General features: G+C 39.1%; 1 protein-coding gene across 9 annotated transcripts in view; it reads left to right on the top strand.

Annotated features, from left to right (window-relative positions):
- TC2N (tandem C2 domains, nuclear) overlaps positions 1-11,820 on the top strand; it is a 34,317-nt gene extending 22,497 nt beyond the window's left edge. For 7 of the 9 annotated variants that reach the window (XM_062638027.1, XM_062638043.1, XM_062638011.1 and 4 more), the window contains 8 exons: positions 2,049-2,140; positions 2,593-2,668; positions 3,759-3,859; positions 4,739-4,855; positions 5,839-6,051; positions 7,979-8,093; positions 8,566-8,765; positions 11,615-11,820. In XM_062638027.1, coding sequence (XP_062494011.1) covers positions 2,049-2,140; positions 2,593-2,668; positions 3,759-3,859; positions 4,739-4,855; positions 5,839-6,051; positions 7,979-8,093; positions 8,566-8,765; positions 11,615-11,725 — 1,025 coding nt within the window. In that variant the 3' untranslated portion in view covers positions 11,726-11,820. The remainder of the gene's footprint in view (positions 1-2,048; positions 2,141-2,592; positions 2,669-3,758; positions 3,860-4,738; positions 4,856-5,838; positions 6,052-7,978; positions 8,094-8,565; positions 8,766-11,614) is intronic. The other 2 variants (XM_062638060.1, XM_062638051.1) reach the window with 1 other exon arrangement.
- Positions 11,821-13,578: the final 1,758 nt, after the last annotated feature.

Raw genomic sequence — 13,578 nt, forward strand, 5'->3', positions numbered from 1 at the left:
TTTTAGTTAGAATGGTATAGCATGCTTCTTTTACAGCTGGGGAAAATATCTCTGGGGCTTGTTTTAAAAATAATTCTGAATCACCATAGAGACTATGTGAGAAGACTACTCCATTTATTTTCTTTTTAAGAGAACAAAACACACATAGCATTTCAGCCACCTTTAACGCATATGGTTTTGCTAGGCTTTGTAAGCACCTGTGGTGGGAGCCAAATGGGTTTTATAAACTGTCTTGAATTTTTCCTTCAGTTCATCATCTCTTTTATGTTCTTCTTCAAGCTAAGTAAACGCTTCACTGGTTTTGTCTTAGTAAGCTTAAGTATAAGAAATGTCACTTAAGTGTGTCTAGAGTGCAGTTCTAAAAGGTCTTCTTCCTCCAGAGTTTTTTTGACAACTCTTTTAGAACCTACATGATTCTCTTCATGTGCATCTATAGACTAATTAAGCAAAACTCTAAGCCTGTTTTGTTGCAGCAAGTGCTATGATACTATTCTTGGGGAGGGTGGGGTGGGGCTTAGAACAGAATGTGCTTATTTGGAAGGTATGAAGTGAAATTCTTGAATTTTCATGTGAAGCCCTCTCCCCATGTTCTCTGAAAACAGTAAGCAGCTTTAACAGATGCAGCAGACTGTACTGTCTTTAAAGCAATTTGGTGATTTGTAACCTGTAGGCTCAAGTGGATGTTTCCCAGTAAGCTGTGAAAGTCATGAGTACTGAATAGGGAATGAGTTTCTATCACTGTAATAAATTTCAAATTAACTAATGAGCTGGACTCTACTACTTGCTCTCACTGTATCAAACAAGATTTCTAGGCTTCATATGATATTATAGTGGTACTGCTACACTAGACTTCATGAACAACTCAGCCCTTTTATGTCATGCACGGGAGAGAATTTGGAGCTTTTGCCAGCCATACAGACCTTCATTAAATTTTATCTAAATTATTATGTTACTTTCCTTTTCCTCTTATGGGTTCTCAAAGCTATCTTTATCTTTTGTTCTCTTTTTCTTCTTTGGGAAAAGAAAGATTTGCTCTTTATTGTCATATCCTACAAGAAGCATAATTGTTTTTTTCTTTTGATAGCAACAGAGAGGGAAATAAATTTTCAGTAACAAGTGATGTTGATTCTGTTAAGCTATGATCAGTGAGTTGTAATGGAAGTCTTCTGAAATATTGTAACAATTCTGAAATAATGTAACGCAGCATTGCAAGAAAAAGCTATTCATTGCATCAGACAGTCCTAGAAGCTAAACCATATTGCTTTCAGTATGGGTCAGTTTTGAAGCTGGGAGGCTTTAAAAATCTCTTGAACATTACTGGAGTCAGCAAAGATTCCTGAAACAGTGGCACTAGAATAGCTCTCATTTTCTACTGGTGCTACATATGCAGACAGTGTGCTTTAGCTCTGCGTTGCTTTGAGGTCAAAAGAAAACTGATAGGCTCTGTTTAACCACCTCCAACTGCTGAGGAAACTATCCTTCTATAAAATAAAGATCTTGCTTTTTTGCTGTAACAAGTACCTGTCATCTTAGAGTTAAGACTTGCTTCGTCTGAGATCTAGGAAGAGTGCAGATTACAGTGCTTTGACACTGTGATCAGTAAAGCCAGGGAGATGAGGACAAGTTTAGCAGGAAGCATGTTTTTGCACTGGGATGTTAACTGTGGAAAAATTTTAAAAAGGAGATGAGGCTAAGCCCCAGTTCTGGCTGACTGTATTTAGAGACAAGGCTTTCTGTTTGGCTAAAGCATTTACAAAAACAACCAGTTCTCTTGAGGAAATAACTTTGAGGCAGGCTTCCCATTCCACCAGTGCTACCAATGTGACCAAGTAAGTTCAAACTGTTTCAAGGATGGAATTAAGATATTTTAATGGCTCATTCTCTCTTGAAAAGGGGAAGCAGGGAAAGGTGCTGACATCCCTCCTTAGGTATTGTTTAGCTAGTTTTCAATCCTACCATAGGTCTACTTAAATGCTTAAAAAGCTTCTTAATTTTATTTTCTAGCACCATTGCTTACATGATTTGTATTGTTCGCTTTGTCTTTTTAGTTAGTGATTTGAGATCCAGTGCTTTGCCTGGATCATTTGATGTAAGTCGTTCAATGTTTGATCTCAGAAGCCCACCTCATCGCTTCATGAAGGTGAGTTCTCCTTGTAACGTAGGTTATACTGAAAACTCAGCTTACTTGGTGTATCTGTTCCTGTTGCATTGTGTTTTCAAAGTAAACACTGAGGACCATTGAACTACCCACTGGAAAGACAAGGGGGAAAAGTTCAGTGTCTTGACCAACTTCAGGAGGCTCTTTCCTGATGTCTCCTCTGAGTACTGGTGTTTTAGCCGAACAGGCTGTTGAGAAACCTGAGCAGTCTGTTAGGCATGCCAAGACAGACAGGAGGTTAAAGTGTTAAAGTAGTAATTCCATGTGTGTTAAAGTAGTAATTCCATGCTGCTGGATAAAGAGATCGGTAAGGAATGAGACAATTATTTGAAATTGGGTGTTGCTTTTTTTTATCATGTCTTGTCTGATGGTAGAATCTCTCTGGGTTTTTACATTTGTTGCCCTGAATTAAGTGACTTTATTTTTGCCTCCAGAGATACGATTCATTATCCAGTGTACCCAGCAGTACCTCTTCCAGGAAGGATTCACAAGGCAGTAACAGGAGTCTGGGTAATGTTTAGTTTGTTTTCCTTGTAATGAAATAATTCCCTTTGCACTTGAAACATTAAGTTGTCTCTGCTGTTGATGGGAGAGAGTGTTTGGGTTGGGTATATTCTTTGTTTGAGGTTTGTTTTTTGGGGTTGGGTTTGTTGTTTGTTTTTTTTTAGGTGATTATGATTAGCAAGTCAATTTGGAGACTACTTCACAATTCGAAATGTAGAGTTTTGGATTTGCACTTTCCTATCATCAGGGGATTGAGCAAATGAGCCTTTGAGGAGTTCTCAAATGCTTTTGAAAAAATCACCCCTGGATTTACTACCTCAGTGAAATACAAAACTGCAGATGTTCTGTTAGGATCAAATGCAGCACCTTGGTCACAGTTCTAGTCCTTTTTTATGTATCACTGTTTTTCTGTGGGAAGAACCTGGAATCCAATGCCCATATTACACTGAGAATTAGGAAAGAATATTGCATGCAAACCTAGTATGCTTATTTATGAAAAAATACTGAAGTGGAGATATTGCAAAATAAACCCTCAAAAATTAATCAAGTCCCCATGGAGCTGACCCTGCTGGCAGACAGAATTTCACCCAGTCTCCTCAAAAAGAAGACTGGAGGGGCAATGACCCAGTTTCAGTTATGCCAGAGAAACACTGGATGTTAAACGGTTCTTCCTACTTGGAGAAAAGCACAATAGTAAAACGTTTATTAAACTAGAACTGAAATCTGAGAAAGATAAAAAGCAGACAAATTTACAACCTTAAGAGTGGAAATGATCAATCTACGGGAAGTGATAGATTATAAATGTGTCTCAAGCATATGCTTTTTTTCCCTTCTAAAAGTTTTTCAAGTACAAGTTATAAAATTCAATATTTATAACTGAGGTAAACATGACAGCTTTTAGCTACGCAGAAGGTCAGGCTACAGGACTTCATGGATATTTTGTCCTTAAAATGTAGGTGTTAAGGTATTTCACACTTATTTTGAGAGAAGTTTTCAAAGATAGGCAGTCCACCTACTAACAAGTTCCCTTATTCTTGGACTGAACTTCTAAAATACTGCATTACTTTCAAAAACACTAATTGGCTTTCTTCCACAGATACTATAACATTATCAGGTGATGAACGAGACTTTGGAAGACTGAATGTGAAGTTGTGTTATGTTTCTTCTGTAGAACAGATCTGGATCACAGTTTCACATGTGAGCAAATATAAATAACTTGATTGTTATTTACTCAAGTATCTATTTTACTAAGTGATAATTCTTATTAAATTTGCCTCCCTGTTACATTAAGGAATACTTTAGGAGAAAAAGAAAATTCCTTCTAAGTATTAATATAAAGTTCAGTCTAATGTAATATTTGGCTTCATTCAAAGTATCTTCCTCTCCTTCTCCTACCCATATCCCCCTCCTCCCCCCGTTGCAATCTCTGTTCTGCTGCAGTAAGTAGAATCTACTTGATTCAAAAGTTGAATCCAACTCTGTATGTTACTATACATACATTCTGATTGTGGAGTGAGGAACTGTTCAGCATAGGTAAGAAAGATGAGCTGGTCATAGGCTGGTCCTGCTATGGAAATTTGGAGGCAGCTAATTGGAGCTATTTTGGAGGCAGCATTTAACAGATTTTAACAGTTCCTTCAGGGCAGAACCGTAACAACACTTTGAGGACATATAACTTCTTGTGGCTTTTTTGTTAGCTAATGTGATATTGTTTTGCTGGCTGTTTTAGAATTTTCCAGGAACTATGAATAATTTTTAGGCAGTGGAAGTTTGAGTAGTCTGAAATCCTCATAACTACATCAAGTGCTAAATAATACATAAGGGATTTCATGATTTATCTGTTGTCAAATCGCCACATAGTGAAATCATTAAAATCTACTGAACAATTTTTTACCCTCTGGTTGTAAAAAATTAATTATGAAAAGATCTGAAGTGACGCAATCATTACATTGGCTCTGATTTACAGTCAGTATTACAGGAATTTAGCATAGTTCTAGAACAGTGTAGAAGACTCTCAGTTGTCTGAAGGCCAGAGTCTTACGTTGTCTAAAATGACTGTCTTTTTCAATGTTACAGTGCAAAGACCTAAGCTGGCCTTCTAGCTGTGGGGAACATCCTCGTATCTATGTCAAGGGAATTCTCACACTGCCCAAACCAGTGCATTTCAAATCTTCTGCCAAGGAAGGGTGTATTGTAAGTAGAGGCAGGAAAAAATGAAATCTTTTCCCCAAATAAATAAAAATGAAATGTAAATGTGTTTGGTTTATGTTTTGTTTTTGTTTCTTGTTTTTTGTTTTGTTTGTTTGTTGTTTTGGGTGGGTTTTTTTTTGTTTTTGTTTGTTTGTTTGGGGTTTTTGTTTTGGGGGTTGTTTGTTTTTTTTTAATGGACCAAACATTTACTCCTATGCCATATTTGTGTGGTAGTTGTCTAAGTTTTGGTTATTTCTCCCCACCTCTCCTAGCCCCCTTTCTCAAAATGCTATTAAAAGCTTTGTTCCACTTCCTCCCCTTATATATCCTCTCTTGCATTGTACTGTTGCCCTCCTTCTCTCCCAAGTCAGCAGGACAGATAGGCTTATAGGGGACTGAACCATGAGCTGCTGGCCTTGGCAACTCAGTTGCTGGGGACTGGAGGAAGACTGGGCATACCTGTAGGTGCACATTCACCCCAGGGAAGGCAGATGCAGTACTGCCTCTCATTAGGGCAGGAGATGAAGTTCATACTTCCTTTCTACAGAAGGCAGTAAGAATTGGTTGCATGGGACAAGACTCCTGCTAGTGTCAGTAAGTGAATATTAAGGGCGTGGATGGTAAACCAACATAAAACTCCCATAATGTGAGTCAGAGGTAAAAGAACTAAAATTAGGAGAGACAGAAGCAAAGGGCCACAGAGGAATTTGCTCTGACAATGTGTATATGTTATTGTAAAGCTCCAGAAGAGATGGCCTCAACTCATTGTGGTAGTGAAAAATCATAGAGAGCTTTGTCCCTGCCAGGGTGTGACAATGAGGTGGTGAGTCTGTGGGGACTTAACCACTGCAAAAGCACACTTTCCACAGCAACCTAAAATAGTAGCCGGGAGCAGTGGCTATAGGACGAGGAAGCCTTAGTTTTTAGCGTTTGAGTTGAGTGTGACTCTTACGGTTGTGATGTTACCCCTCTGTTTTTCCTTCTAGGATATAGAATTTATGGAAACTTTTGTATTTGCTATTAAACTGCAAAGCCTGCAGGCTGTCCGACTGGTATTTAAAATCCAGACACAGACTCCCAGGAAAAAAACAATTGGAGAGTGCTCCTTGGCACTGCGGGAGCTCAGCTCGGAGGAATCAAGTCATTGGCTGGATATATCTCCTCCTTCCAAGGCACCTGTAAGTGCCAATACTGAAAAAGTATGTTGCTGTGTCAACTAGAAATAGTTGCTGGGAATGAAAGTAAAGTAATTTAGTAGTAATTTAATGTTAATGCAATTGGTGTGCGTGTGTCTCTTTTTCTCTTCTTTTTACCCTTTATTTTTTTTTTTTTTCCCTTATCCCTCCTCTCCCCCGCCCTGTTCTTGGGGAAAGGCATTCTGATGGGGAAAAAATGCAGACTGTAGCTGTTCTGGTCATAAACTGCAGCTGTTTCTGAGAAAAGACTAGAGCAAGCTCTTCCACACCATGGCCTGCAGCTTGAGGGAGCAGTATTCTGGGGAAACGTTCAGCAATGTACACCATGTAATTGCCTTTTCTGACCAAAAAGGCGTCAGAAGTTCCTTAGGACTCACAGCAAGAGCTCAGAGCAAATGGAATCTGGTTTTGTTATGGAAGAAAAGTGCCAAGATCTTCAGTGGCTTGAAACTGCAGAGATAGCTATATATTTCATGTTCAGATTCCATGCTGTGAAGTAATAATTCAGGCAGTTCATTTCCATTAGCATAATAAGAAGCAGGTGGCTTTCACAGCAGGATTTCCTTTCCCCCTACCCTCACTTTGTTTGTTTCTTCAACAGATTGTGTCTAGACATTTGTATTTGCAACAAATTAAACTTGAATTAGCAATTCAAAAGCAAATTTTATCAAAGTGTGTCTGAGTAACATGAATGACACTCTTGATTTCTAACATAAGTTACACTTGACATTTTTTAGTTCCAACAAGAATAACCATACTGCTTCAAAAGTCATAAGCTTAAGTGAAAGAGGAAGCTCTTTCAGAAACTGCTTCATCCCAGTGTAAATTCCTGTATCACCTCATGGTTTCTCTCTCTCTGTTGGCTTTCTTCACCATTATTTCTAAGAGCCCTCCAGACACTGCTGGAATTCACCCCTGTACTACCCTGTCAGGCAGCAAGTACTCTACTTGCCAATAGAGAGCCAAAGCTCAGTTGAATAAGTGGCTTCCTCTCAGGGTTACACAGAAGTTTTGTGGCTGAGCTGCAAAAAGAATTTGGGTCTCTTCGATGAACTGGAGCCTGATTTCACTGTTACTAACCTGTTGCTCTCTTACTTGGTACATTTTGCTTCACTGCAGTCCATTAAAACTTAAAGTGAAGTAGGACTAGCAAAATCCTTTTAAATGGAGGTTGTCAGGAAACCTGGGTCTCCATTGGCCTTCTCCTGCTGTTCTTAAGTGCTCAGAGTACATTAGCATCTGACAGAAGAGTAATGAGGATGCCTCAATGCACCCTTGCAACTAGAAAAAATACTATAAATTATAAAATACAAAAATTCAGGCTGGAGCTTACAGTACAGTCAGAGAGCAGGGGGTGTGTATGTACCTAGGCATGTAAAACCCAAGTACGTCCATAACATAGGAAACACCACAGCGTGCAGTTACCCTTTTATATTCATAACACTAAGTGATGGGGTCTCTTATTTATAGAAAGCATTGCTTATATCTGCATGTTGCAAAATTTAGAAGTTTGGGAAAAGTACTGCAAAGGTTTTTTGCACTAGTGGAGCATAGTGGGTCTCTCACTTCCACACCCAGGTTTAGGAGAGCTACAATGGCATGTCTGGTCTCCCCTGTATGTATCTGCACTTACCATTGAGGGATCTTTCCCAGGTGACTGTTTATCCAGTGTCTCTGGCTGCAGCCCACTAGGGTCATCTGTGTGCTGCACGTAAGCAGTCCACCATTGGAGCACATGTACTACAGCTACAACAAGTGCAAGACACACTTACTGTGCATCTGCAGGTTGTGTATACACCACATACTTTTATTTCTGTCCAGGAAATCCCAGATATAACTGTGGGAGCCCAGCATATGACAGAATTCCTGTGTTTCCTGAATTTATAAACAACTTAATCCAGATGTTATAGCAACATTCTTTTGCTTGTAGGTGTGCCGTGCAGAACTTCAAGTAGGAACTTGTTTTCAAGCAGTAAACAGGAGGATACAGTTACAGATTCTGGAAGCACAAAACCTTCCAGTTTCATCTACACCACTGTCTTCAAGTAAGTTACATCAGCTGTCTCATGCCTCCTGTCTAAAAGCATTTGTAACAGGTAAATTGCTGCTCAAATGGGTTGGCAATTCATAACATTCCTTACAAACCTCAGACTAACATATTGTGCAGTAGATTTCCGTTGCCAAGGCTTGTTTCCACAGATGTCTTACTTGATTACTTTTTGTTTGGTTTGAAGTTATGTGTTTATGTATTTTGGAAGGTTTGTATCCCAGTATTAATCCTGACATATAAGAGCATTAGCCTGCACTTGCTGTTTGCATACTGTGTTAATCAGTTCAATATTAGTGAACATACTCTGTGTGACTAGTCAGGAAAGCTATTGCACAGTCCTTTTGGCCAGACTTTTGGGAATTTATTGCAATCTGAACAATAGATGTAGATCTTGTCGGTTCCTTTTGGGATGTGTTTGTGAGTAACCCTTTGTGTGCTATGCCTTTTTCCCCTCCCTTTTGTGCTAGATTTCTTTGTGAAAGTTGGAATGTTTACTACAGAAGGGATGATCTATAAGAAGAAGACTCGTCTTCTGAAGTCCACTAATGGCCACGTGAAGTGGAGAGAAATGATGATTTTTCCAGTTAGCCAAGCTGAACAAGGAATTGGCTTTCTCATCAAGCTCTACAGCAGAAGTTCAGTGAGAAGAAAACACTTCCTAGGACAGGTTGGTTTCTGCTAACTGGCATGATATCCTTTAATTAAAATCCAGTTCCACAGGTTTCTTGGTATGAGTTTTAAAGTACTTTAAATAAGGTGGCATATAGCAAAATAGTAAATGCTAATAAACTCTCCTGGATGTAACCCAAGAAGTAACAGTACTGGACTCTTAAACATGCCCTAACATCAGAACGGGAGCTGACACTTGATTTTTCTTTTAAGAAGAAATCCTTGAGTCATTTTTGCGTGGAGTACTACTATGTGGAAGATTCTTTCATACAGACAGATATACAATCTTCTCCTTGCCTCTAGGCTTTCTAAAGAAAATAAACCACACAACCTATACTGTACTGTACAGAAAGGGAGTTGTGTTGGCTTACCATACCAATACACTTGTGTATGAAAGGAATTATCAACAGCTACAATCAATTTGCCTTCCTGGGTAGAAAAGTGCTAAAATCAGCACAATATTCTAAACGTGTATGATCGAGTGATAGCATAGGTGACCAAACGCAAAACTATGTTTGAGTGCTCTCTCTCCTCATCCCCTTTTTTAAACAGCTGGAACTTCAGCACTGTCTCTTTTGAAAGCATTTGTGTGGTCATATTTATTTAACCACCATACAACTTGGTTGTCTGGTTTCTTTATTCTCTGTCTTCTTCCCCTTGTTGTTCTAATTTACAATCATCTTGCCCCTTCTTTCTCTCCCACCCTACTCAGTGCTTGTCAGGTCACACCTGGAATACTGTGTTCAGTTTTTATCTCTGCTATACAAAAAAGATGTGGACAGGCTGGAGAGAGACCAGAGAAGGGCCACAGGGATGATCAAAGGACTGGGAAGCTTGCTGAGCTTGCTGTATGGGGAAAGAACTGCATTCATTCAGCCTAGAGACAAGAAGGCTCAGGGGAGCCTTGTCACCATGTTCCAGTATTTAAATGGCGGCTGCAAAGAAGATGGAGACTCCCTTTTTACAAGGAGTCACCTGGAAAAGACAGGGGGTAATGGGCAAAAATTACTGCTGGGGAGATTCTGACTGGACACAAGAGGAAAATTTTTCACAATGAAGACAATCAGCCACTGGAATAATCTCTCCAAGCCACTGGTGGACTCCCCAGTGTTGGACACTTCTAAGATTTGGCTGGACAGGGTGTTGGGATATCTAGTTGATGTTGTGCTCTCCCTAGAAAGATTGGACCAGATGATCCTTGAGGTCCTTTCCAACCTGGTATTCTATAATTCTTTTTCTTCTTGGTATAGCAAGACATAGCTTTTCTTAATGCTCTGTGCTTTCCCTGACTCAGCTAGTTTTAGTAGCAGAATTTTAATGTATAGTTAAATGAATAATGTAGAATTGATTTTGAGACACCAACTGTAATGTCCCTTGTCAGATGAAGGGCTGTGCTATCCTCAGGTACAGAAAGGGGTAGTGTCCCATTCTGGTGATGTTTCTTGTGCCTGTTGAAAACATGCAGTTGCAGGAGATGCTGATATGCTACAGAAGTGATGTGCCAGCAAGTTATGTGCAGTTCCTCCATTTTATGAAGCCTCATGTCACATATGTTCCATCTTTTTGCAATTCCTGTTGGTGGAATTGGATTTGGAATAGGAAAAACAAAAATAAAAAAAATAGAATTGTTCATCTTAGTTGTGCTACCTTGGAGCAAAAATAACTGGGTATGATTTTGCAGTCACTTAGCAATATATGAGGTCATCTCAATCTGATGAGTTACATTTAATCACAGATCTTATTTTTAGGGGGAGGAAATGAGCTACTTCTGCTCCTCAGAGGTTACTTGGAAAGGTTGTTTCAGCTCATGCAGGCAGACATTGCCACATAACACATGAAGACATAAAATATGGCTCAGGGAAAAATGTACTTTGAGCAACTGGCTGGATAGCTGGAAAAAGATGAATGTAGCTGGATCTATTAATTTTGTTCTTCAGAGAGTGATGTTTAATTGGATGCTGTTCTAAGCAGACAATACTTAGATTAGCCTGCTTTTACAGGCATGTCTTTAATCATGAGCAAAATGTATATTGAATCTCTGTGGACATGTCTGTGGTATTCTGGAAGACATTATTCTCACTTCTTAAGGACTTCATGCCTCAGCAGTGTAGGCTAAATGTGCTCCATAGTGAAGGTTTCTGAGAAGTCTTAAAAAGACTCATTCTTGGAAGACTTGAGGAAATAAGAGTCCTGTAAATAACGATACCTACTTACATAAGCAGAATTCTTTTTGGCAATGAGACTGGTGATAATGTTCAGAGGAAAATGTCCTCCTTGTACCTCGTTTCCTCATTTAATGGCCACTATCCATTAACTAAATACTGAGAAGGAATAGACTCCTACTGCGTGACTATGTGTGGTATGGGCATGCTAGTAACTGTGGAATGCAGGTTTGGCCTTGACTGTTGGAGTGTGCAATTTTAAATGCATATGACAATGCTGGACAGCTAGCTGAGGATGCCAGATGGCTTGCAGCCAACTGGAGTTTGAAAGCATAGAGCCATTACTGGCCCTCATGAGCCCTTGACCCTAGCACATGCATTTGTGTGGAGCAAGGAATGCTTGACTTAAAACATCTTATTAAGCACAGAAACATTAGCATGTAGTGAGTTCTCTAAACTATTTTAGAGGCTAAATTTAAACCCAGACTCCCTGTGTTCCCAGATGACAGCCAAAATACGTTAGTCGCAAGAGAACCGTATTTGTTGGTCTTACTCTTTGGTCACAGTCTACATGTTGTATCTCATTCTACACTTCCATGGTATTTATTTGGAGCCAATAAATTCTGGGCCTCTGTGTTATATCAGGTAAACTCAATTTTATTTTTCTTTTTGTTTCTTTCTGCAGATCTGGATAAGTTCTGATAGCAGTAACAGTGAAGCAGTAAAGCAGTGGAGAGATACTATTGCTAACCCTGAAAAGGTTGTTGTTAAGTGGTACAGCATTGGTCCGTCTTGAAGACTGCAGATGAAACTCAGGACTGATTTTTCTACAAAGATATTCCTACACTGTTTAAAATAGTATAAATAAAAAGAAAAATATCGTCTATACAAGTTCTTTGGAAGCTCTCCAATACGTCAAACCTCCATGATAACAGGGAAAACTCAGTTTCACCAAGAGGAATACTGGCTAAATATTATTAAGAGGAAAACTTAGGAACTGGAAAAGTGCTCATTCGATTTTAACAAATCCACATTGAAAAATATATTTTTGTCCCTTTCAGGCTCCATGAGAGCACAGGAATCCAATCCTGGAAAGAAGCAGGTTGAATCAGCATCTTCTTCACTAGTCACTGACTCTATCGTCATCTGCAGTCTTGTCTTGGGCACGCTCCAAAGTTCACAGGAATCGGTCCAGTCAGCGGCTTGATCCTACATACCTCTGAGCCTCTCGGGCTACACCTGTGCTGACACCTTTTCATCAGAGTAGTGTGTGCCTGAGCAAGTGGGAAGGCTGTGGCAGTAAAAGGCATAAAGGGAACTTTGCAGTAAGGCAGTATCCAAAGACTTTTCTAGTCTCCATCTTTGATAAAGGGTTGTTCAGTTCCCTGACATGCCTGCAGCTTGTGTTTTCTCCCATCCTTCTCTCTAAACAGAGTGATTGAAAGAAAAGAGTTTCTTTGACTGTGATCTTTGCAAGTAGGGCCCTCTAGACTTGCTGTGTTTGGGAGAATTCTGGTTGGAATCAATGGAATAATACAAACAGGCAACCACCCTTGGATCAGGGCTAGTATTTTTAGACAAATTTCTTGTATAGAATTCTTATGTGTAAACCACTTCCTATCTAATCAACAATGTTCTACCATTTGCTTACATTGTTAAAACCCAGACTACCATGTACGAGGGAGTAAGCAAATATTCACTGACATAAGTGCTTTTTGATATTAATTAAAATGCAGCACAGTATGGAACTTAGGCTTTGTTTAAAAGATGGGCTGCTATGCAGAAATATTTGTTACATGTCTAGGATGGTGAAAAATTACGTGTGGGAGTATTTTTGTTACTTGTTTGTAGCAAGAAACAATTATCCTATTTTTATTGCAAATTATATTTTCACTGCAAAATCCTATGATGATTTTTTCTGTCAGTGCCTGTATTTTCAGGGGCTTATTCACAGTTATTTTTAAGGTGGGAAAATGCCATGTACATGATTGAGCATATACACATCTAAAAGCACAGGCCTCTGTCCTACTTGGAACTATGGGATTTGAAAAATATATTCTATTAAATCCACTGCTTACAGATTTACTGTTTGCTGTCTGGACTGTACAAATATGTATGTTTGTATAGCCACTGAGTAATTTTAGCTTTTTTTTGTAACTTGAATCCCATTCAAGCATTTGACATGGACTAGAGTGGCAGTGAGAGCACTTGCTGCTTCAAGGCAACGGAACAGTGGGGAGCAGAAAAAATGCTGTAACAGGAAAGCATGTTGTATTTAAGTGAAGAGCTCAGAGCATCTTTATTTTAACTTTTTTGACTTTGAGTAAGGGTAAAGAAAAAATGGAATTTCCTTGATATTTCTCTTTTATCAGCTGGTAATTATAGCTTTTAAAACTTCAACCATTTTTGTTTTTTAAATTTAATATTTTGAAAATGGGCAAACAAAAGCGTTTTCCCAGGTTCTTACATATTTTGCTTTTCACCAGTTTTATAAACAAACTGGAAAAGTTCTGCATGTTACCCAGAGAGCAGACATCAGTTCTAGCTCTTACTGACACTCTTTGACGAGTTCCCAATAGGCCTAGAGGATCTTGACTGACAGCATTAACTGCCAGACAGTTTCAACACTTGGCCTGACCTGTTGGGTAA

The sequence above is a fragment of the Pezoporus occidentalis genome, unplaced genomic scaffold (assembly GCF_034315485.1).
Source record: "Pezoporus occidentalis ecotype Australia unplaced genomic scaffold, CSIRO_AGI_Poc_V1 ctg115, whole genome shotgun sequence".
NCBI classification, from domain to species: Eukaryota; Metazoa; Chordata; class Aves; order Psittaciformes; family Psittacidae; genus Pezoporus; species Pezoporus occidentalis.